General features: G+C 41.3%; 1 protein-coding gene across 6 annotated transcripts in view; it reads left to right on the forward strand.

Moving 5' to 3' along the window:
* Positions 1-25826, forward strand: part of LOC137372061 (ferroportin-like) — a 74134-nt gene that overhangs the window by 42333 nt on the left and 5975 nt on the right. Inside the window, exons 9-10 of one of the 6 annotated variants that reach the window (XM_068035421.1) lie at positions 2403-2498; positions 10424-11619. The exons of 3 other annotated variants lie outside the window; for them this stretch is intronic. In XM_068035421.1, coding sequence (XP_067891522.1) covers positions 2403-2498; positions 10424-10491 — 164 coding nt within the window. In that variant the 3' untranslated portion in view covers positions 10492-11619. Of the gene's footprint in view, positions 1-2402; positions 2499-10423; positions 11620-12184; positions 12925-25826 lie in introns of those variants that run through there. 2 more of the 6 variants (XR_010975356.1, XM_068035422.1) reach the window with 2 other exon arrangements.

Raw genomic sequence — 25826 nt, forward strand, 5'->3', positions numbered from 1 at the left:
AGTGATGCCCACATCCCATGAATGAATAAAACAAAAAATTAACTGGAGATTCAATTATGCCCCTATAAATAGACACTAACTTAAGCTGTGTGTGTGGGGTTAGGAGGTCTTTGCTCGTAATCTGTATCTGTGTTAATTATGCTTATAAAAGTGTGCAATGATTGGCTCCAGTTATAACCTTCACCAACTGGCTTTCTGGACATGGTAGCAGAGGATCATTGGCTGAAGGTGAAGATTGGAAGCTAAAGAAAAAAAAAATTAGACTACTAAACTACTATCCTAGTAGCCATTCTGGAAAATGGCAGAAATCAAGTGTAAGTTGTCAGGGTATGATCATCTTTTGATGTTCTTGTAGTCTGAACCATATGACCAGTGGAAGAATTAAGTAGATATGTGGAAACGGTTTACATTCCTATCAAAGAAGAAACAAGTTATGACCTTGGTATTGTCATTTCCTACAAGAAGTAAAATCAGAACTGAACTATTTTGTGAGCTGGATGCCCACGATTTGGATAGTGATGAAGGTTTGGACCTTCTATTAGGGTTCTTTGATGAAATTTATAGGAAAGATGATCTGTTACATGCATATGAGGCATGGCTGGACTTTGGAAAACCAATGGTTGTTCCATGGAAGAATGGACTTTAACAGATTATATAAAAGGTTGACAGAATTAAATTTGGGACCCGTGGATCAATACGTGCATTTAAATTGCTGAATTGTGCTAAGGTGCCTCATAGGGACAGTTATCAGAATGTTATTCCGTGTTGAATCAGATCTTTGCTGCCTTAAAAAATTCATACACAGCAAATGGGACATTCCATGGTGACACAAAGAACTGAGGACTCAATGATTGCCAGGTTTCGAAATGGTCCAGATACTGGATGCAGGCACCAGTACAGTGGAAGGATTAAAGACAGGCAGAATGAGGATGAAAACAATTTTAACAGATCTGGCTATTACAGCTGAAGATAGAATTGGAACAGCAGTAATAGGTGAATGAATCCCAGGAATGCCCAAGGAGCATTTAATAGATGTTTCAGGTGTGACTCCAACAATCATTATGCAGTGAACTGCCCCAAAGCAGTGAGGCAGGGCCCTCGAAATGACACTTGACAAAGAGAATTCTGAGGAAGAGGATGAAGATAATGATGAATCCAAACAAATTATACTAGTCACAAGGAATTTTAGTCCTGTGATGATTGGTCATGAACCCCTTTAACTATGCAGTGCTGGATCGTACTTGCACTTCAACAGTACACGGAATAAATTTGTTAGTGTTATCTTGATTAACTAACCAGTGAGCATCAACGCAAGGTTAAGGAATATAAAGGTACTTGTGCTTTAGGATTGATGATGAGAGCACATTAAGGTCACTAAAGAGAGTTTAATTCCATGTAAAATAGCTGGACTAAGCCATTTTATAAATGCTGATGTTGTCTCTAGTGAGATTCCTATGCTGTTAAGTAAACCTTCAATGAAAAAGGCACAAATGAAATTTTACAGGAAGCATAATCAGGCAATTATTTTTGGAAAGTCATTTGATCCACAGTTTACCCAGTCAGGACATTATTGCATCCCCTCAACAAAACTTGATGTTCCTCGTCAGTGTGTTAGACAAATATTAATGGCATCAGGTGATAAAAATCAGAGAGAAAAAAAGCAAGATGCCTCAAAGTTACATAGACAATTTGCTTACCCTGCTTGTCAAACATTAAAAATCCTGCTAAAAGATGTAGGTGTGATTGATGAAGAATATAGGGAGCTAATAGATGAGATTATTTTGAAGTGTGAAATCTGTTTAAAAAAAAATTATATAAGAAGACGCTGCCATGTCCTATGTTAAGTCTTCCATTGGCATGTGACTTTCGCAAGGTAGTTTCCATGGGTCTAAAGGTATGGGACAAAGACACAGATATTTTCAATCTACATTTGTAGACCTGGTTACCAGATTTAGTCTTTCTACAATATTACATGGTAAGGACAAAAGGGTTATTATCGACAAAACTATGGTGTGTTGGATAGGGGCTGGACTTAGGGAACCAGTGAAGTTTCTGACTAATAATGGAGGAGAATTTGCCAATGATGGGTTCAGAGACTTGTGTGAAAACATGAACATCATAGTCATGAATAGCGCAGCTGAAAATCCTTTCAGCAATAAATAGACTCTGTGAAAGGAATCATCAATGAAATGCTGCATTTAATTTATAGCTGCTCAACCAGATTGCAAGTTGACTACTGTCCTGACACGGGCAGTTCATGCAAAGAATTCACTGAGATGGTTGGAGGATATAATCCCTATCAATTAGTCTATGGGAGAAATCCCAAATTACCTCTGTGCTTTGCGGTATACTCCTGCTCTAAGAGGTCCTATAGTTAGTGCCTTTTTTTACTTTACATGCAGGGAAATGGGCTTTCATTAAGACTGAGGTTTTGGAGAAAATTCAGAGAGCGCTGAGGAATTGTATAAGACCATCTGAGACCGAATTTAATTCAAGAGGTTTGTTGTATTATAACGGAGGGGTTCATAAGGAATGGAAAGTTCCTGGTAAGGTAATAAGTCGTTATGGTAAGACAGTACTTATCAAACATGACAATCAAACTGTTATGATTCATTCTTCATGTTTAATCAGAATTAATTAGAAAGTCTTGAACTCTGAGCAACTGATAGAAGTAACCAAGGTGTCTTGTATCTCAAATGCTCATGTGTTTTGTGATGAAGGACCTGAGGAACAGAATGCAGTAGATCAAGGGCTGGATAATAGGTAATGTGAGTGATCATGGCATGCATGATGCTATCTGTAGTATAAGAGTTTGAAAGGGTTAATGTTTGAGACAATGAGGGTAACCCCTCCCACTTTAGTGATGATGATGTAATAGTCACATGGGTATTAGGCTCGGAAGAAGCTAGGAGGAGCATGAGAGATGCCAGCTGGACATGCTTAAGGAGAGTGTAAATAGTTATGTATGTAAAACAAACGAGTTACTATTTAGTGGTGCAAAGACTTCCAGACATCTGTAAGCAATGGTCAAACTTTTCTAATAACAATATACAATGTGCTGGCAACGGTGAAAACACCCAGAAATTATTGAAAGACCTCACCTCGTACAGTAGCATCAAGAAGACGGCAGATCTTGAAGGGAGACTGCGAAGAGCTCCAGAGCTGCTCCTTGGCCAAAGGAAGACATGGACAGTCAGTGAGTCAACCATGCAGGCATTTAGGCTGCACCACAGAAGCATGGTGGTCTGTGAGCAGAAACCAGGTCCAGCGATCGAGCTGTGAGTCACAGTACCGAGCAACGGTCAGAGATTGGGTGAGAAACCTTTTGGAAATGGTGCATTTATTGTTTAACAATGCACTGGGCAGGCGAGATAGGGGAAAAAACTTGATCCCTTGCAAGGGTGAGTCCGGAGTCGGCGACCATTACTCGAGCACACTGTGGAGGAAAAGCACGGGAATGAGTGCGGGAAACCTCAGAAAAGCATGGGAACTCCCAAAAAGAGCAGAAAACCTTTAAAAAAAAAAGCGGGAAACCTCCATTAAAGCAAAGAAAAAATTCTTAAAAGAAAGAAAAATCCTAAAGAGTTAGGGAAAATGGATTTGAAATACACAATGCCTGAAAGCTTACAGAATTCAGAAGGACCCAATCAGATAAAGAATTGGTCGATGTGGAGAAAAAGATTTTTAAGATTTAGAATAACTTTTCAGCTACACACCAAATCTGAAGTGGGGCAAGCAAATACTCTTCTATACTCCATGGGTGCAATTGCTGATGATGTGATCGTAAGATCATAAATGAGGCTTCAGACAAGTTTGATATTTTACAAGCCTTCAACAAATGCTTTAATTTAAGAACCAATAAGATCCTGGAAAGAGCAAAGTTTAATGAAAGGATCCAGAATCTGGGCATATCAGTGGATGCTTTCATTAATGATTTGTACAGATTGGCTCAGAAATGTGAGTAAGGAGAACTGACGTCTGAGTTGATCAGGGACCGAATAGTAGTGGGAATAGCTGATGAGTATCAGATCTCTTACAGTTAAAAGTTGACCTCATTGTTGAGAAAGTGATTCAGATGGTGCAACAAGCAGAGGTCAGAAAACAAAATAGAGCCATCCTGAGGGCTGAAGAGAAGCCTTGGATCAGAAAGAATCCAATGACAGTACAGTTCCTGAAGCCCAAGACAGAAAAGCACTCTCCAGATAAGAAGGTACACAAGGGATGGGGGTGGGGGGAAGGTGCAAGATGCAGTGAAACCCTGCCTGTGCTGCAGAGCCAGAAAGACCCACAGGCTTGAACAGTGTCCTGCTAATAAAGCTGAATGCTTTAACTGCAATAAGATAGGTTATTTTGGAAAGATGTGCCAGAGCAAAATCTCCTCTCATAAAAATGCCAAGCAAAAAGCCTTCACACATAGAGCTGTGAATGAAGTGGAACAACTTTCATTGGAAGACAAACCAGGAGACTTCCTAGGGGAAATCAATGATCCCATTCAGGCATTCTGGACGACAGACATTTATGGCAATGGACATATTACTAATTTCAAATTGGACACAAGTGCAAGTGTCACAGTTCTGCCAGACAAAGAGTTATGGTTGTCAACATATTACTTACAACCCACTGAGACTCATTTACATGGTCCAGGAGGGTTTGAACTGAACGTCAAGGGAAAGCTACACTTTAATATAGGGGAAGATGGATAATAGAAACCTTATACCTTCTAAAAGAAAAAACAAGAGTTTTCTCTGTTAAGCAGAAAAGCCTGCTTAGACCTATATTTAATCAAAAAGATGGATGATCAAACACCCAGTATCCAACAGTCGTTTCAAGCAGACTTTCCAAAGTTATTTTCGGGTCTAGGAAGACTGAAGACCAAAGAGAACATGCCAGACCAGAATAAAAGCAAAATACTGCGGATGCTGGAAATCTGAAACAAAAACAAGAAATGCTGGATTCACTCAGCAGGTCTGGCAGCACCTGTGGAAAGAGAAGCAGAGTTAACGTTTCGGGTCAGTGACCCTTCTTCGGAACAGACCAGAATGTATCTTTACACCAAGAAACATATCACACCCATTGATGAACCAAGTTCAACATCTGGAAGAGATGACCAGGATGGGAGTCATTTCTCCAGTCATGAAGCCAACAAAGTGGTGTATGGCTATGGTTCCAGTTCCAAAACCAAATGGTACTCTTCGTATCTGTGTGGTCTTAACGCAGCTTAACAAAGCCGTGGTGAGGGAAATCCATCCTATGTCTTCGTTGGATGAAAGACTGGCAAAGCTATCCAACAGCATAATGTTCACTTAACTCGATGCGAATAGTGGTTTTTGGCAGGTTCCGTTGACGAGACGTCAAGATTACTCACAACATTTATCACACCATTCGGAAGATTTTCGTTCAGTTGTTTACCATTCGGTATAACATCTGAACCAGAAATCTTCCAAAGGACCGTGTCCAACATTCTGCAAGACCCACAAAGGGGTGATATGTCACATGGACGACATCCTGGTCCATTGGGAATCTGTCGAAGAACATGACCAGAGAGTAAAAGTGGTTTTCAGTCGCCTTCAAGAAGAAGGGCCGACACTTAATGATGAGTGTGAATTCTCAAAGGTCAATTCGTTTCTTGGGACATATTGTAAGTAACGAGGGCATAATGGCAGACACACAAAAGACGAGAGCCATTAGTGAATTCCCAATCCCAACTTCAGTCCAACATCTCCAAATATGCCATGAAGTGGTGAATCAGTTGGCAAAATATTTACCCAATTTGGCGCAAGTAACAGAACCGTTAAGTCAACTCTTGAAAAAAGATCAAGTGTGGTGTTGGCATTTCAAAGAATTAAGGAAATTCTAGTCTTACCAGAGATATTAGTGCATTACAACCCTTCATTACCAACTATAATTGCAGCAGATGCATCCTCTACTGGTTTAGGGGCAGTCCTCTTTCAAGAACAGCCAAATGGATGTCGAAGACCGATCTATTATGCATCTAGAGCTTTGTCTGCGACAGAATACCTTCTCTCTGCCATTAAAAAAGAAGCACTTGCAGTCACGTGGGCTTGCGAGAAGTTTTCTGATTACATTATTGGTCTGAAAGTGGTTATTGAGACAGACCACAAACCCTTGGTTTCCTTACTGGATGAGAAGGAAATTGCAAAGATACCACCAAGAATTCAGAGATTTCGATTGAGGTTGATGCTGTCATGCTAGACCCCCACCTGCCAAGAATGAGGCATAATAATTTTGCCACATGGACATTAAATTTCAAATTATTGCTGGGAGGAAAAGAAGGCCTGTTACAAGGGCTGCTGGACAGTTGACTGGAAGACATTTACATACCAATACGGACAAGAGAGGTTACTCCCCTTATCCATTTAACCCACAATAGTCTTTTTGCACCTTGCAGGCAGGGTAACGCATTCCAGGCCCTACTAAAATTATACAATCCACAGAGCCAAGACGTGGTCAGACCAGTTAGTCACATGACTACCCTGCTTGGCAACCTGGGGTTTTCTGAATGGTACAAACAGTTTGAACTCAGAGTGTCTGTTTGCTCCTGAACTGAAATAACCTCTCCTAGTTGGCTCGCCACAGCCTTGCCTGAATGCTTCTATCTCTTTCTCACGGAACTCCAAATCCACTGAAGACACATGAATCCCATGAGAGAAAGATCTCCTACAGTGAGCAAGGTTTAAGAAGAATACTGGGCCCCAAAGAAAAGCAAGATCTACCTACAATCGAGGACTCTACAGTGAGCTCGAAGATCTGTAACAAAAACCCTCTTCAGAGATTGCCTCAAACATTTCCACTTTGTTTCTTCTGCTCTGTTCTGTCTCTATCTGCATGTGTGTATCGTGTATCTGTAGGCATTAACTGAATTAGAGTTTAAGTTTAATAAATTTCAACCTTTCTTCTTTAAACCTAAGAAATCCTGTTTGTGCTGGTGTCTTTGCCTTATAATTGGAACGCAGTGGACCAGGATTCAGCAAGGGGGAGCTAAAAACATGGTGTATTTAAAATTAAACCCTGTTACGGTAAGACCAGGTGAAGGCTGAGAGGGAACCCTAAACCCCTTCCTCACCTGGTTATAACAGTGCGATATACCTACGAGAGAGTATTGTTCAGGGGAAGATGCAAACCTCTGCTGATGCATTATCAAGAGCACCGTTGACCATCCTACACAATAGAATGTTAACTTCGTTGAAGAGATTAGAGTTGTATTCAAAGTACACAGCATTGCAATGGCCAGCAAGTACACAGAAAGTTTAAGAAATTCGTCATGCTCAATAGTGGGATGAGGAATGCATTCAGATACACCAGTATTATACACAAGGTTGGCCACAGGAACGTCCTAGTGGGAAGGTAATAAAAATGTTCTTCGAATTCAGGAGGCACTTCACAATCATAGACGATTTGCTGGTATATAATGACATACTGGCCATTCCGATTTCTCTTTGATCAGATATCTTGGCACGAATCTATCAAGGCCACGTGGGAATCACAAAATGCAGAGCACGAGCTCAATAATCTGTTTGGTGGCCAGGAATATCCAAAGACATAGAAAACATGATCTTGAATTGCCAGGTATGTGCAGTACACAAACCAGACCAGAGGGAACCTCATAACTACACAATTTCCAACCAGACCATGGGAATATCTAGGAATGGATTTATTTTTGTACAATGTAAAATCTTACATCATATGATCGTTTCTTTTTCAAGATGGATTGAAGTAAAAAGATTGTACTTAATAACAATAGAACCTGTTATTAGAGCTTCACAAGAGATCTTTGCAACGCATGGTATCCCTAACGAAATTGTGTCAGACAACAACCACAGTGTGAAAATGAATACTTCACAAAATTTGTGAGGAAGTGGAGATGTGAACAGCTCACAAATTCCGCCCATTACCCTCAATCGAATGGTGAAGCGGAGAGTGGAATACAGATTATTAAATCGTTGTTGAAGAAGAGTGAAGATCTTCCAACTGCACTATTGAATTATCAGTCTACTCCATTGTTATGTGGACTTTCACATTCCGAGCTGTTGATGGGGAGGAAGCTAAAAACTTAACTTCCTATTCTACCCAGAAAACTACTTCTGGGACTAGGCATACAAGACTACAAAAAAGTTCAAGACAGAGAGAAGGCTTGCAGGAACCATCAAGAAGAGATTTTATTCCAGAAACCTACCAATATTAAAGGAAGGAGGAAAGATATGGATACAAGATCTAGGACGTGAGGATAGAGTCATCCAGAGAGATGAAGTTCATCTGTGATCTGTAGTGCACACTCCCAAGGGTACGAAATGCTGAAATAGGAGAAACCTTATCCCTATTCCTCAAACACAACAATCAGTCATATATCTGGAGGAACCAGATGATGAACAGGAAACCCAGAGACAACAGGATACTATAAACAATGGTCAAGGCCATCCAAGTCATCGAACAAGATTTTCAAGACAGACTAATGACCTTCCAAGTCTGACAAAAAACGATCAGGGAGAGTCGTGAAGCCTCCTGACAGACTGAATCTGTGATGTCAGAGACTTGGGGGGGAGGGGGGTAGATGGAGTAGTATGTATTGTCAAAATGAATGAATATATATATATATATCAAAATATATATGGATAAAGACTTGGGAGAAATGGTATAAGGGCCTGAAAGGGTTCATTTTTGAGACTGAGTAGCACCTCCCACTGTTGTAATGATGATGTAATAGTCACATGGCTTGGAAGAATTAGAAGCATCATGAGAGGTGCTAGCTGCACATTCTTAAGGAGAGTGTCAATAGTTAAGTATATAAAATAACCGAGGGGCGGCACAGTGGCGCAGTGGTTAGCACCGCAGCCTCACAACTCCAGGGACCCGGGTTCGATTCTGGGTACTGTCTGTGCGGAGTTTGCAAGTTCTCCCTGTGTCTGCGTGGGTTTCCTCCGGGTGCTCCGGTTTCCTCCCACATGCCAAAGACTTGCAGGTTGATAGGTTAATTGGCCATTATAAATTGCCCCTAGTATAGGTAGGTGGTAGGGAAATATATAGGGACAGGTGGGGATGTGATAGGAATATGGGATTAGTGTAGGATTAGTATAAATGGGTGGTTGATGGTCGGCACAGACTCGGTGGGCCGAAGGGCCTGTTTCAGTGCTGTATCTCTAAACTAAACTAAACTACTATTTAGCCATGCAAAGCCTCCAAGGCATCTGTAAACAGCGCTCGAACTGCGCTAACAGCAATGTACAAGACTATCACATTCAAAGGTGGGTACTCAGGTGAAATATATTCCAGAGGGGTCTAGTGAATGGAGGGATGCAACAATGTGGGACATGCAGGAAAAGCTACTGGCAAGTTTATACGTTGGTTGAATGTTCAGGATGATGGCCAAGAAGCGAGGTCCACGGATTAGCAGAATGGGGTGAAAGAATGGAGAGTTGAAAGCGTAGTGCCAGCATTGATAGTGGGTTCAGAAGTGACTCTTGCATCAGAAAATGATCACATACTGGAGAAAGAGCCTCGAATAATGCAAGAGGGAGATCTCACAGTAGTAATACCAATATACATAAAAGTCCATGTAGAGGCCATAGCTTGAATAGATTAGACAATGAAATAAAGGCCACATAATAGACTCGGAGCAGAAGTCCTCATAATTATGAAGTTTTGGTAGATGCCAATAAACTTGAAGATAAACTAATGAGAGGCAAAACAAAAGGAATTAGATAGTTGGAGAGAGTTTGAAGTTTATTCTGAGGTACCAGATAAGGGGCAACTAACTTTGTCACATAGGTGGATTTGTATTGAAAAAGACCTTGCAGATGGAACTTACAAGACTAAAGTGAGGCTAGTTGCCAGGAGTTTTGAAGACCAACTGCGTGATACAGATGTTAGAGTGGATTCTCCCACAGCTGGAAAAGTAATCTTGAAAATATTTTCAGCTATTTTGGCCACATATTCATGGGAGCGTAGATCAATCGACATAAAAGCTGTATTTTTACAGGGCAGTACTTTTCTGAGAAAAGTGTTTCTGAAGCTACCCAAAGAGGCAGAAGATGCTGAAGGTAATCTATGGAAACTGAACAAACACCTCTATTGCCTGAATGATGCTTCCTGGGTGTGGTATTTTTCAGTGAGATTTATTTTGCTGAATATCGGTTGTGTTCAACTAAAAGCAGATCTCGCAATGTTTCACTGGTATCATAAAGAAAAACTTTCAGGCTTCTTCACAATGCATATTGATGATTTCTTACAGGGTGGTACTGTAGAACTTGAGAAATATGTTATTAATAAGATTAGAGTTTAAAATTGGGAGTCTGGCTTCTGGGGCCTTTAAATAGATTGGCTTAGATAATAAGAGGAGTAAGTCTGAAATAACTAAATCAACAATCCTATTGAGAAAGTGTTATTCCTATCCCTGTTAATATTCTAGGTCCTTACAGAAAAATGATGTTATATCTGAAGAAGAGACAGAGCAATTGCGAAGCTTCAGTCAGTTGAACTGGTTGTGCACTCAGACTAGAGAGATGCTCATTTTGATGTGTTGGAGTTAAGTACTATGATGAAACACCCTAAAGTCGAGTATTGCAAGGGCAAAAAATTAAATCTGGAGAAATACGTTCTTGCATTCCCATCCTTGGGTGACCCGAAGAACATGAAACTAGTCATTTTTAGCGATGCTTCACATGTTAATCTTCCTGGTGAGCATTTGAGCACAGCTGGTTTCATAATATTTCTTATGGGTAAAATGGGAAATGTTGTCCCTTAGCTTGGGAAGTATTTTGGCTTCTGAAACACTGGCCGTTGTGGAAGCAGGGGAAATGGGATTCTATTTGTCAAATATTTTAAGTGAGATTCTGTACAATGAGCATACAGAAGTTAGTATACCATTGAATGTTATATGGATAATCATTCATTGTACAATAATATACACTCTACAAAAAGTGTGAGTGAGAAAAGATTACAAATTGACCTTGTTACCTTGAATCATGCTGGAGAGAAAGGAAATCTCTCAAATTAAATGGGTGGATACAAGGCATTAACTGTCTGATTGTTTTACAAAAAGAAATGCATGCATGAAGAAATTGTTAAAAGTCCTAGAACAGGGGCGTCTCATAATGTAATGTTTTGTACAGAATATGGAGGTCTTTGAAATTTTGGTTGCACATTCAAACTCTAATTTTTATTCATAGAGAGGAGGGAATCTGTTAATTATATATTGTGTTTAATTGTATGCAAGTGGTGGGCATTAACTGGGGATTCACTTGTGCCCCAAAAATAGACACTGACTTGAACTGTGGTTGTCGTGTTAGGAAGTGCTTGCTTGTAATCTGTTATTTGTAAATACATGCTTCTAAAAGATTGGCTCCAGTTATAACCTTCACCATGGAGTATAACAGCAGTGACCTAATAGAGGTCATTAAAATTACAAAGGGGTTTAAAAGGGTAGACACGGACTAAATGGTTTCACTTATGGGAGAATCCAAAACCAGGAGATAGAAATGTAAAATAATCACTACTAAATCCAATAAGGAATTCAAGAGAAACTTCTTTACTAGACAGTGGTTAGAATATGGAACTATCTATCACAGAGAGTAGTTGAGGCGAATGCATGGATGCATTTATGGGGGGGGGGGGGGGCTAGAAAAGTCCATTAGGGAGAAAGGAGTACAAGCTTATGCTGATGAGGGTGAGGTGTAGTAGGCAGAAGGAGGCTTGTGTGGAGCACCAGCACTGAAAGAGATCAGTCAGGCTCAATGGCCAAGTTCTAAGCTGTAAGTTCTGTGTAGTTTTATGTACTGTTGCAGACGTATGGGATAAAGAAACAAATGCAAACAAGAATAGATTAAATTAGGTTTATGTATTTCTTACCCTTTGCTATGGAAATTTACACTGTAAGAGCTGCTTCCCTTATTACATGCAGATATTTATCGAATTGGTTATTGCAGATAAGTAAATAAATACCAATTAAAAAGTTCTTACTTCAACATGTAACTCATTCCTACAGTATTTCAATGGTGACATACAATTCTTCCCTTTTATTACAATAACAGCCCCTTACAACAACTCGACTCACTGTGACACATATGCCATGGAGGATCTGTTAGTGTGTGTATCTGTGTTTATATGTAACTGTGTTTGTATGTTTATATATTTGTATGTATTGTTACAAAACGTTTTATTTTTGTGCTAGCATCTTGGACTTCTGTGTGTTCTTAAAAAACAGAAAAAAGGATTTTCAGTAGACTTGGACACCTGCAAGTAGTTGCAATTTCTGTAATGTTTTGAAAGGAAGTTCATAACAAAAGATGAACTTTATGGGTGCTTAGAAAGGAAGCTGAACTTGTACAAGGACAGGAAAGCTGGCAATTGCAAGGAAACAGGGGTTTGGCCTTCCTCAGAGCAGTTTTTTTGAATGACAAGAGACACTGTGTCTGGACATGTGACCATATTCAAGAAGGTTTTTTCACTTTGATCACTTTTTAAAACCAGTCAGTTGGACAAAGAGCAGGCATTTAAAATCTTGCTTTGACCTGCCTGGAGCAAGAGAGGAAGACCCAGAAAAGTGTTACCTCTCTCTGTAAAGGAATCCTACATCTCTTGAGAAGAAAGCCTGCATTGGAAAGGTGGCACATCCTTATTGCCTCCAGTCGCTGAAGAATTCCTGCATCCAGAGTAGTTCCTGTTGCATCCTCTGTTTTGGGATATCCTGAAATCTCAAGAAAGCTTCTACTGCTAGCCTACAGTTTAAAAAAACCCAAGCAAACCGGTTGCTGCATCCTTGCTGAAATACCAGTGTGACGCCTGCTGTAGACAAATTGCCTTGAAAGCCAATCCATCACAGACTGTTCATTAATCTCGCCTGGAGAGACTGCAAGTGGCATCTGACTATTTAACTCTGGGACACCTCACCATACCAAAAACATCCTACCAGTATGTGGTAAACGTAATCATTTAATTTGTTTCTTTTTATTCCTAAAAACAGTTATAAACCAAAAATCCTTTGCCCCGGTTAACTTTTTTTTTTGAATGTATATGTGTGTGCATGAGAGCTAAGGAAATAAGGAGTTTTTCATATATATAAATTTATCTCATTAATAGTTAAGATTTATTAGTTCTTTTCTCATAAATAGTTAATGTTGTTTTAAGAAACCTGGTTTGGTGTGCCTTATTCTGGGGGACAAATAAAGTGTTTAATTTGGCTTTTCTTTGGTAGATGGGGAACTTTTTTGATATGCTATGACCTATGGAGTAGTAGGACTGAATTAAGAGTGCAATACTTCTGTTTTGGTCGTAGCAGTATGTATTCATTTGTGTGCCAATACATGTAACAAGTGCCTGTGAATCTTTGTAATGTATTGAGAGATATAATATGTATATATATTTGAATGAAAAGTATGCACACTTAATTTTGCAAGACATTTGTACTATTGATAAAAATGATGGAATGGCTTTTGGAAGTATATTTTAAAGTAGTCAAGGAACTGCCAAACAATATATTTCTAAGGGCCACTAGGTTATTGGAATATCACATGAAACACTTAAAGGCTAAATATGGGTATTTTTTTTAAGTTATTACATTGAACATGGGTAATTTTAAACATTAAAATAATCTTTAAAAGGCTGCTGAAAAAAATGAAGAACAATTTGACAAAAAGCTTATATTGGAACATAGTTATCAGGCAGCTCAGGGTAAAGCAAAGACCTCTCCCCCATATCACAATACTGCATAAATGTCTTATCCAAAGATCATTGTTCATCTCCATTTTCTCTCCTCCCATGCTTGTTAGTACTCTTTAAAAAAAAATTGTAGATCTTTCTGCTCTGGTTTTGAAGCTTCTCAAATTTTTGTCATCCCTACTTGACTGAAGAAGTTGCAGCACTAATATACAGGAATTTCAGTGTAGTATCAGAACATGTAATTTTTTTGGCAGCAAAATGGGATGGAAAACATTTTTCTTTCCCCACCCCCACAATCAATTTTTTCTTTCTTTCTCCACCCCCCACCCCTGCCCCAGATCCCTTTGTTTTTTGGTCATTCTTGTGATGTGCCTGTTAATTGTGTATCAATTGTTTAATTATATGCAGGTGGTGGGTGTTAACTGGTGTCTTACTTGAGCATTTATAAGGAGATTAAAGACAGGGCTAAATTGTGGCGAGTCGAAGAGACTTAGTAGTTGGCAGGAAAAAAGACAGAGGCGCAAGGGGAGAGCCAACTGTGCAACAGCCCCAACAAACAAATTTCTCTGCAGCACCTGTGGAAGAGCCTGTCACTCCAGAATTGGCCTTTATAGCCACTCCAGGCGCTGCTTCACAAACCACTGACCACCTCCAGGCGCATATCCATTGTCTCTCGAGATAAGGAGGCCCAAAAGAAAAAAAGAATATAAGGAGATTCTTACTGTTCTTACTGAAACTGGTAGAGGGTTTTGAGTGAGGAGCTACATGCTTGTAATCCTATTATTCTGTACAATAAATGTGAAATTGAGTGTAAAGATAGGCATTATCCTTCCACAACAAGCTTTCTGGGATTTAACAAGGTAGCAGTGGATGGTTGCCTAAAACTAAAAGTTGGTAACTAGGATTTTTTTTACCGAGAAAACTAAAATCTTACTGGCTATTTTGGATTACCCTCTGATGTTCTGAGTCTGAATCATAATGACCAGTGAAAGAATGAAGTGGATATATGGACCTGGGTTACGTCCCTACCAAAGAGGTAACAAGGTATGGCCTTGGAGTTGTCACTGCCTGCCAAAAGTAAACTCCGAAGTAAAGTGTTTTGTGAACTGAATGCTCGTCAGTTGGATACTGATGAAGGTTTGGCTCTTCTGTTAGAATTTTTGGATGAAATCCACAAGGAAGATGACCTATTGATTGTGTAGAGGCATGGTTAGACTTGGATAGATTTTGGAAAACAGATGGTTATTTAATGGAGGAATATATCATGGACTTTAACAGACTCTATATAAGATTGAGGTAATTCAATTTGGAGATCCCTGGTTCAGTGATAGCATTTAAATTGCTAGATTGTGCTAGGGTGTTGCATATGGACAGGCTCTTGGTTCTAACTGGGGTTCGGTTCTTGGGAAAAGACTCCCTGTTAAATCAGATGTCTGTTGCCTTAAAGAAATTCCTGGGGAAACCATCATTTCCTGCAGCCCTGGTAGAACAACAGGGCATTCTGCGGTCCTATATCTATCACCCCTCAACTTAAAGCTATGTCCCCTCGTGTTTGCCATCACCATCCGAGGAAAAAGACTCTCAGTATCCACCCTATCTAACCCTCTGATTATCTTATATGTCTCTATTAAGTCACCTCTCCTCCTCCTTCTCTCCAATGAAAACAACCTCAAGTCCCTCAGCCTTTCCTCGTAAGACCTTCCCTCCATACCAGGCAACATCCTAGTAAATCTCCTCTGCACCCTTTCCATAGCTTCCACATCCTTCCTATAATGCGGTGACCAGAACTGCACGCAATACTCCAGGTGCGGTCTCACCAGAGTTTTGTACAGCTGCAGCATGACATCGTGGCTCCGAAACTCGATCCCCCTACTAATAAAAGCTAACACACCATATGCCTTCTTAACAGCCCTATTAACCTGGGTAGCAACCTTCAGGGATTTATGCACCTTGACACCAAGATCTCTGTTCATCGACACTACCAAGAATATTCCCATTAGCCCAGTACTCTGCATTCCTGTTACTCCTTCCAAAGTGAATCACCTCGCACTTTTCCGCATTAAACTCCATTTGCCATCTCTCAGCCCAGCTCTGCAGCCTATCTATGTCCCTCTGTACCCTACAACATCCTTCGGCACTATCCACAACTCCACCGACCTTAGTGTCATCCGCAAATTTACTAACCCACCCTTCTACACCCTCTTCCAGGTCATTTATAAAAATGACAAACAGCAGTGGTCCCAAACCAGATCCTTGCAGTACACCACTCGTAACTAAACTCCAGGATGAACATCTGCTATCAACCACCACCCTCTGTCTTCTTTCAGCTAGCCAATTTCTGATCCAAAGCTCTAAATCACCTTCAACCCCATACTTCCGTATTTTCTGCAATAGCCTACCATGAGGAACCTTATCAAACGCCTTACTGAAATCCATATACACCACATCCACTGCTTTACCCTCATCCACCTGTTTGGTCACCTTCTCGAAAAACTCAATGAGGTTTGTGAGGCACGACCTACCCGTCACAAAACCGTGCTGACTATCGATAATGAACTTATTCTTTTCAAGATGATTATAAATCCTGTCTCTTATAACCTTTTCCAACATTTTACCCACAACCGAAGTAAGGCTCACAGGTCTATAATTACCAGGGCTGTCTCTACTCCCTTTCTTGAACAAGGGGACAACATTTGCTATCCTCCAGTCTTCCGGCACTATTCCTGTCGACAATGACGACATAAAGATCAAGGACAAAGGCTCTGCAATCTCCTCCCTAGCTTCCCAGAGAATCCTAGGATAAATCCCATCTGGCCCAGGGGACTTATCTATTTTCACACTTTCCAAAATTGATAACACCTCCTCCTTGTGAACCTCAATCCCATCTAGCCTAGTAGCCTGAATCTCAGTATTCTCCTCGACAACATTTTCTTTCTCTACTGTAAATACTGACGCAAAATATTCATTTAACACTTCCCCTACCTCCTCTGATTCCACACACAACTTCCCACTACTATCCTTGATTGGCCCTAATCTAACTCTAGTCATTCTTTTATTCCTGATATACCTATAGAAAGCCTTAGGGTTTTCCCTGATCCGATCCGCCAATGACTTCTCGTGTCCTCTCATTGCTCTTCTTAGCTCTCCCTTTAGATCCTTCCTGGCTAGCTTGTAACTCTCAAGCGCCCTAACTGAGCCTTCACGTCTCATCCTAACATAAGCCTTCTTCTTCCTCTTGACAAGCGCTTCAACTTCTTTAGTAAACCACGGCTCCCTCGCTCGACAACTTCTTCCCTGCCTCACAGGTACATATTTATCAAGGACACGCAGTAGCTGCTCTTTGAATAAGCTCCACATTTCGATTGTTCCCATCCCCTGCAGTTTCCTTCCCCGTCCTACGCATCCTAAATCTTGCCTAATCGCATCATAATTTCCTTTTCCCCAGCTATAATTCTTGCCCTGCGGTTTATACCTGTCCCTGCCCATCGCCAAGGTAAACCTAACCGAATTGTGATCACTATCACCAAAGTGCTCACCTACATCTAAATCTAACACCTGGCCGGGTTCATTACCCAGTACCAAATCCAATGTGGCATCGCCCCTGGTTGGCCTGTCTACATACTGTGTCAGAAAACCCTCCTGCACACACTGGACAAAAACTGACCCATCTAAAGTACTCGAACTATAGTATTTCCAGTCGATATTTGGAAAGTTAAAGTCCCCCATAACAACTACCCTGTTACTCTCGCCCCTGTCGAAAATCATTTTCGCTATCCTTTCCTCTACATCTCTGGAACTATTTGGAGGTCTATAAAAGACTCCCAACAGGGTGACCTCACCTCTCCTGTTTCTAACCTCGGCCCATACTACCTCAGTAGACGAGTCCTCAAACGTCCTTTCTGTCGCTGTAATACTCTCCTTGATTAACAATGCCACACCCCCCCCCCCCTCTTTTACCATCTTCTCTGTTCTTACTGAAACATCTAAATCCCGGAACCTGCAACATCCATTCCTGCCCCTGTCCCCGTGTCTACCCATGTCTCCGAAATGGCCACTACATCGAGATCCCAGGTACCAACCCATGCTGCAAGCTCACCCACCTTATTCCGGATGCTCCTGGCGTTGAGGTAGACACACTTTAAACCAGGTTCTTGCTTGCCAGTGCCCTCTTGCGTCCTTGTAACCTTATCCCTGACCTCACTACTCTCAACATCCTGCAGACTGGAACTACAATTTAGGTTCCCATCCCCCTGCTGAATTAGTTTAAACCCCCCCGAAGAGCACTAGCAAATCTTCCCCCCAGGATATTGGTACCCCTCTGGTTCAGGTGAAGACCATCCTGTTTGTAGAAGTCCCACCTACCCCAGAAAGAGCCCCAATTATCCAGGAAACCAAAACCCTCCCTCCTGCACCATCCCTGCAGCCACGTGTTCAACTCCTCTCTCTCCCTATTCCTCGCTTCGCTATCACATGGCACGGGCAACAACCCAGAGATAACAACTCTGTTTGTTCTCGCTCTAAGCTTCCACCCTAGCTCCCTGAATTTCTGTCTTAAATCCCCATCTCTCTTCCTACCTATGTCGTTGGTGCCTATGTGGACCACGACTTGGGGCTGCTCCCCCTCCCCCTTAAGGATTCCAAAAACACGATCCGAGACATCACGAACCCTGGCACCTGGGAGGCAACATACCAACCGTGAGTCTCTCTCGTTCCCACAGAACCTCCTATCTGTTCCCCTAACTATGGAGTCCCCAATGACTAATGCTCTGCTCCTCTTCCCCTTTCCCTTCTGAGCAACAGGGACAGACTCTGTGCCAGATACCTGTACCCCATTGCTTACCCCTGGTAAGTCGTCCCCCGCAACAGTATCCAAAACGGTATACCTGTTGTTGAGGGAAACGGCCACAGGGGATCCCTGCACTGCCTGCTGGTTCCCTCTCCTTCCCCTGACGGTAACCCATCTACCTACTTCTTTTACCTGAGGTGTGACTACCTCCCCATAACTCCTCTCAATAACCCCCTCCGCCTCCCGAATGATCCGAAGTTTATCCAGCTCCAGTTCCCTAACGCGGTTCTCGAGGAGCTGGAGTTGGGTGCACTTCCCGCAGATGCAGTCAGCAGGGACACTCTTGGCGACCCTTACCTCCCGCATTCTGCAGGAGGAACATACAACTGCCTTAACTTCCATTCCCTCTATTCTAAATTCCCAACAGATCTACTGAAAAACCAAAAAAAATGTCAGAACTTGTTAGGTTAGCAATCCAACGGACAGAACTTCTTAAATAAAAAGCTTACCTTATCAACACAACAGAGTCCTTTTTTTTTGGTTGGAGGAGGAGGGTGGGTGGGAGACACTACACGTGTAGTGTCTCGGGTACAGCCACCACCCAAATATATAGTTTTTACTTACCCAGCAGTCCCCTGGTCCTCCGAAAACAAAAGGGAATTAACTTTTAAACTTCCACTGAAATTGACGTCCCAGCTGTAAGCTTGCTCTCGCACCTCCGCTACAGTCAAGCTGCAGTCACCAAAACTAAAAGAAAGAGATTTTAAACCACCCAAATATATAGTTTTTACTTACCCAGCAGTCCCTGACTATTAAAGTGGAAGACAGAATTGGAACAACAGTCATAAGCAAATGAATCCCAGGAATGCCCAAAGAACAGTTAATAGGTGCTTCAGCTGTGACTCAAAGTATCATTATGCAATGAACTGCCCAAAACGGAGGGGCAGAGTCCTCAAAATAACACACTGCACAGAGAATGCTGAGGCAGAAGAGGAAGATACTGGTGAACCTGAATGAATTGTTCTCGTCACAAGGAGTTTTAGTCCCGTGATGAATCTGTTACTTGCAGATTCGTTCAACTGTGCTGTATTAGATAGTGCTTGCACATTGACTGTATGTGGAACAGATTGGTTACAATGTTATCTGAATTCACTCAGTAGTGAGGATCGATGCAAGGTTAAGGAGTATAAAAGTACTACCAACTTTAGGTTTAGCGATGACAACACATTGAAGTCACTGAAGAAAGTAGTAATTCCATGTAAAGTAGCTGGAGTAAGCCACTTTATCAATACTGATGCAGTATTCAGTGAGATACCTTTACTCTTGAGTAAGCCTTCAATGAAAAAGGCACAAATCAAACTTGATATGGAGCATGATAAGGCAATTGTTTTTGGAAAGTCAGTGAATTTGCAGTTTACCCAGTCGGCTTAATTGTATCTCCTTAACAAAACCCGATATCTCTAGTCAGAGTGTTAGAGAAGTATTAATGGCATTAGGTGATAAGACTCAGAGATAAAAAGCAAATTGTCCTAAAGTTACACAGGCAATTTGCTCACCCCTCCAGTCAAAGATGAAAATCACTGCTAAAGGATGCTGGTGTGATTGATGAAGAGTATATGAGGATAATAGAAGAGATTAGAGAAAAGTGTGAAATCTGTAAAAAGTATCGGAGGACACCATCATGTGCTATGGTAAGCCTTCCATTGGTATGTGACTTTAATGAGGTAGTTGCCATTGATTTAAAAGGTATGGGACAAAGACAATATTTTCATTCTACATTTTATTGACCTAGCAACTAGATTTCGTTTTTCTACAATAATTGAATAGCAAGGACAAAAGGGTGATTATAGATAAAATCATGGAGAAATGGATAGGGACTGGACCTGGGCCACCAGCTAAGTTTCTGACGGATAATGGAGGGGAATTTGCCAATGACGAGTTCAGAGATGTGTGAAAACATGAACATTATGGTTACGAATACCGCAACTGAAAATCCTTTCAGCAATGGGCTCTGTAAAAGGAATCACACAGTGATCGATGAAATGCTGCATAAAATCTGAGCTGACCAACCAGACTGCAAGTTGACAACCGGCGTAGCATGGGCGGTTCATGCAAAGATTTCACTTCAGATATAGTCCCTATCAATTGGTCTACAGGCAGAATCCCAAATTGCCTTCTGTACTGTGCAACTGTCCTCCTGCTCTAGAAGGTACTACAATTAGTTCCATCTTTTCTGCTCATTTGAATGCTTTACAGGCAGGGAAACGGGCTTTCACCAAGGCTGAGTTCTTTGAGAAAATTTGGAGAGCTCTGAGGCATCGTATAAGGCCATCTGAGGTGGAATTTGATTCAGGAAATAAAAAAGAGAGCGTCATAGGGAATGGAAGTGATGGTAAGACTGTAATTATCAAGCATGGAAATCAAACTATTAAGGTTCATTCCTCACAAATAATTGGGGTTTGTTATAAAGTCTCAGAATCTGAGCAGCTGATAGAGGGAAACGAGGCACCTTGTACCTCAAATGATCATGTGTTTTGTGATGAAGGTCCTGTGGAACAGAATGAGGTAGATCAAGGGTTGAACAGTAATGTGAGCGATCATGACACTCAGGAAAGAGCTATCACATCCAAAGGGCAATTGCCCTGAGTAGGTATTCAGGTGACATATATTCCAGAGGAGTCTAATAAATGAAGGGATGCAGCAGTTGTGGGATGTGCAGGAAAATCTACTGGCAAGTTTAAATATTGGTTGAATGTTCAAGATGATGGCCAAGAAGCAAGATCCATGGACTGGCAGAATGGGGTGAAAGAGTGGAGAGTAAGAAAGCGCAGTGCAAGTTCTAATAGTGGGTCTGGAAGTGACTCTTGCATCAGGAAACGATCCCGTACTGAAGAAAGAGCCTCTGATAGTGTGCGAAGGAGATCTGATAGCAGTAGTCCCGAAAGCCATCAAAGTGCTAATGGAGGCTGTAGTTTGAACAGATTCCACAAAAAGTGGAGGCTAGAGAGCAGTCTTGGTCATGAGGACTTATAGTTCTATTCCGTGTAGTTTTAGTGGCTGCCAATAAACACAAGGATAAACTAATAAGAGAAGCAAAACCTAAGGAATTAGAGAGTTGGAGAGAGTTTGGAGTTTATTTTGAGGTACCAGGTAGGGGACAGCTAGCCATGTCACACAGTTGGATTTGTACTGAAAATGTCCTTCCCGGTGGGACTTAAGGCTAAAGCGAGACTTCTTGTGAGGGGTTTTGAAGAGTGGACTCTCCCACAGCTGGAAAAGTAATCTTGAAAATATTTTTTAGCTCTTTTGGATACATATTCATGGGAGTATAGATCCGTTGATAAAAGACGCATTACTGCAGAGTGATACTTTTCAGAGAGAATTGTTTTTGAAACCACCTAAGGAGGCAGCAGATGCAGAAGAAAAACTATGGAAACTGAACAAATGCATCTATGGCTTTAATGATGCTTCCAGGGTGTGGTATTTCTCGGTGAGATCTGTTTTGTTGAAAATTAGTTGTGTTCAGCTCAAAGCAGATCCTGCCATGTGTTATTGGAAACTTTCAGGCATCTTCATGATGCACGTTGATGATTTCTTATCGGGTGGTACTGCGGATTTTGAGAAATATGTTATTAATAAGATTAGGGCAGAATTTAAGATTGAGAGTCAGGCTTGTGGTGCCTTTAAATATATTGGTTTAGATATTAAGTTAAGTTTGGAATAACTTTAAATCAACAATCCAATTTAGAGAGTATTACTCACATCCTGGTTAATCGTGCTAGGCCATCGCAGAAAGATGATATATCTAAAGCAGAGACTGAGCGATAGCGAAGCTTATTTTGTCAATGAAATTCATGTGCACTCAGACTAGACCTGATGCTAGTTTTGATGTGCTGGAGCTAAGTACAGTGATGAAACATCGAAATATTGAGAATGTTTTAAGGGCAAATAAAACATTAGAAAAATTAAATCTGGAGAATGTGTACTGAAGTTCCCATCCTCAGGTGATCCAAAGAACATGAAGCTAGTCATTTTTAGTGATGCTTCACATGCTAATTTTCCTGATGGGTATTCGAGTGCAGCTGGTTTCATAATATTTCTGATGGGTGAAAATGGGAAATATTGTCCTTTAACTTGGGAAGCTAAGAAAATAAAAAGGGTCGTTAAGTAAAGTAGGGTGAAGAAAGGAAAGTAAGTTTCTTCCAGTCGTAGGCAGGGATTAACAGGCTCTACTGCAGAGTAGCTGATTGGTTAAGTGGCTGACCAGTCCAATCTGGTTGCTGCGGTTTCGGCTTCAAAATGTATTAATACCAAGGTCTGGGTGCAGACATCAGAGTGCGGATTGCAAGCTGAGTGTGGAGATACGAGTTTGATGAGTGGCAAATTCGGTGAAGGGAGGTTCTACTTTTTTCACCCTCCAGTGTTTGGTTCTTTTTTCAGTGCAGTGGAAGGAGCTGGTTGGTGAGTAACTGGTAAGCTATTCTACTACCTAGAGTGTGTTCAGGAAAATTTTTTACAGCAGTATGTTTCTAGTTCAACAAGAAAGGAGGCACTGGTTCTTGGAAATGAGGTGGGTTAAGTGGATCAAGTGCAGTAGGATAACATTTAGGGGACAGTGATCATTGTATCATAAGGTTTAGGCTGACTATGAAAAAGGACAAAGAACAATCCAGAGTAAGAATAATTAGCTGGGGGATAGCCAACTTCAGTGGGGTAAGAATGGAGCTGGGGCGAATAAATTGGAGTCAAAAGTTGACAGGAAAACCGGTAGCTGAACGATGAAGAGAGTTTGGGCACAGTCAGGCTATGTTCCCTTGAAGGGGAAAGGTAGGACAAACAAATCCAGAGCTCCCTGGATGACAAAAGAGGTAGAGATTAAGGTAAAGAAGAAAAAATGTGCTATGACAGATGCCAGGTTGACAATACTATTGAGAACCAAGCTGAATATAGAAGGTCGAGAGGGAAAGTGAAAAAGCAAATAAGAGAAGCAAAGAGAGAGCCTGAAAAGAGACTGGCAGCTAGCATTAAAGGAAATCCCAAAGTTTTCTATAGACATATAAATAGTAAAAGGGTGGTAAAAGGAGGAGTGGGGTCTATTAGGGACCATAAAGGGGATTTACACATGGAGGCAGAGGGCATAGCTGAGGTATTAAATGAATACTTTGCATCTGTCTTTACCAAGGAAGAAGATGCAACCCAGGCAATGGTGAAAGAAGAGGTAATTCAGACACTAGAAGGGTTTAATAAAAGCAAAATACTGTGGATGCTGGAAATCTGAAATAAAAACAAGAAATGCTGGAAATACTCAGCAGGTCTGGCGGCATCGGTGGAGAGAGAAGCAGAGTTAACGTTTCAGGTCAATGACCCTTCTACAGAACTAGAAGGGTTTAAAATTGATAGAGGATGTATTTGATAGGCTGTCTGTACTTGAAGTGGATAAAGCACCAGGACTGATGAGATGTATCCAAGGATACTGAGGGAAGTGAGGGTGGAAATCGCGGAGGCACTGGCCATAATTTTTCAGTTTCTTTAGACTCTGGAGTGGCGCCAGAGGACTGGAGAATTGCAAACATTACACCCTTGTTCAAAAAGGGGTGTAAAGGTAAGCTTAGGAACTACAGGCCAGTCTGTTTAACTTCAGTGGTGGGGAAACTTCTAGAAAAAATTATTTGGGACAAAATTAATAGTCACATGGACAAATGCAGGTTAATTAAGGAAAGCCAGCGTGGATTTCTTCAGGGAAAATCATGTTTAACTAACTTGCTGGAGTTTTTTGAGGAGATAACAGAGAGGGTTGATGAGGGCAATGTTGTTGATGTGGTGTACATGGACTTTCAAAAGGCGTTTGATACAGTGCCACAACAGACTTGTGTGCAAACGTATAGCTCATGGTAGAAAAGGGGCAGTAGCAACATGGATAAGGAATTGGCTGAGTGACAGGAAACAAAGAGTAGTGGTTAATTCATGTTTTTCGGGCTGGAGGAAGGTTTGTAGTGGAGTTCCCCAGGGGTCAGTGTTGGGACCTTTGCTTTTCCTGATATATATTAAATGACCTGGACCTTGGTGCACAGGGCACAATTTCAAAGTTTGCAGATGATACGAAACTTGGAAGCATTGTGAATTGTGAGGAGGATAGTGTAGAACTCCAGAAGGACCTAGACAAGTTGGTGGAACGGGCAGACAGGTGGCAGATGAAGTTCAATGCGGAGAAATGTGAAGTGATTCACTTTGGTAGGAAGAACATGGAGAGACAATATAAAATAAAGGGTACAATTCTAAAGGGGGTGCAGGAGCAGAGGGACCTGGGTGTATATGTACATATGTCATTGAAGGTGGCAGAGCAGGTTGAGACAGTGGTTAATGAAGCATACAGTATCCTGGGCTTTATTAATAGGGGTATAGAGTACAAGAGCAAGGAAGTTATGTTGAACTTGTATAAGCCACTAGTTCGGCCTCAGCTGGAGTATTGCATCCAGTTCTTGGTGCTGCACTTTAGGAAACACGTGAGGGCATTGGAGAGAGTACAGAAAAGATTCATGAGAATGGTTTCAGGGATGAGGAACTTCAGTTACGAAGATAGATTGGAGAAGTTAGGGCTGTATTCTTTGGAGAAGAGAAGGCTGAGAGGTGATTTGATGGAGGTATTCAAGATCATGAGAGGTCTGGACAGAGTAGATAGAGAGAAACTGTTCCCACTTGTGAAAGGATCGAGAATGAGAGGGCACAGATTTAAAGTATTTGGTAAGAGAAGTAAAAGTGACATGAGGAAAAACATTTTCACACAGTGAGTGGTTAAGGTCTGGAATGCACTGCCTGAGAGTGTGGTTGAGGCAGGTTCAATTGAAGCATTCAAAAGGGAATTAGACATTTACATGAAACGGAAGAATGTGCAGGGTTACAGGGAGAAGGTGGGGGAATGGGACTGAGTAAATTGCTCTTCGGAGAGCCTGTGCAAATATGATGGCCCGATTGGCCTCCTTCTGCGCTGGAAGAATTCTGTGATTCTGTTAAAAAGCACTTTAGCTGCGGAAACATTGGGTCTTGTGGAGGCAGTGGATGTGGGGTTCTAGTTGTCAAATATTTTAGGTGAAATTCTGAACAAGGAACATATTGAAGATAGCATACCCATTGAATGTTATGTGGATATTTGTACTTTGTGGCACAATGTATACTACAAAAATGTGAGTGAGAAAAGACTGTATTGACGTTGCTGGATTAAAGCAAATGCTGGAGAGAAAGGAAATTTCCATACTTAAATGGGTAGTTCAAGTCATCAGCTATCCAATTGTTTCACAAATAGAAATGCTCGTACAAAGAAATAGTTAGGGGTGCTAGAGGAGGGGCATCTCGCAATATAATACTTTGTACC

The sequence above is a fragment of the Heterodontus francisci genome, chromosome 7 (assembly GCF_036365525.1).
Source record: "Heterodontus francisci isolate sHetFra1 chromosome 7, sHetFra1.hap1, whole genome shotgun sequence".
Lineage (NCBI taxonomy): Eukaryota > Metazoa > Chordata > Chondrichthyes > Heterodontiformes > Heterodontidae > Heterodontus > Heterodontus francisci.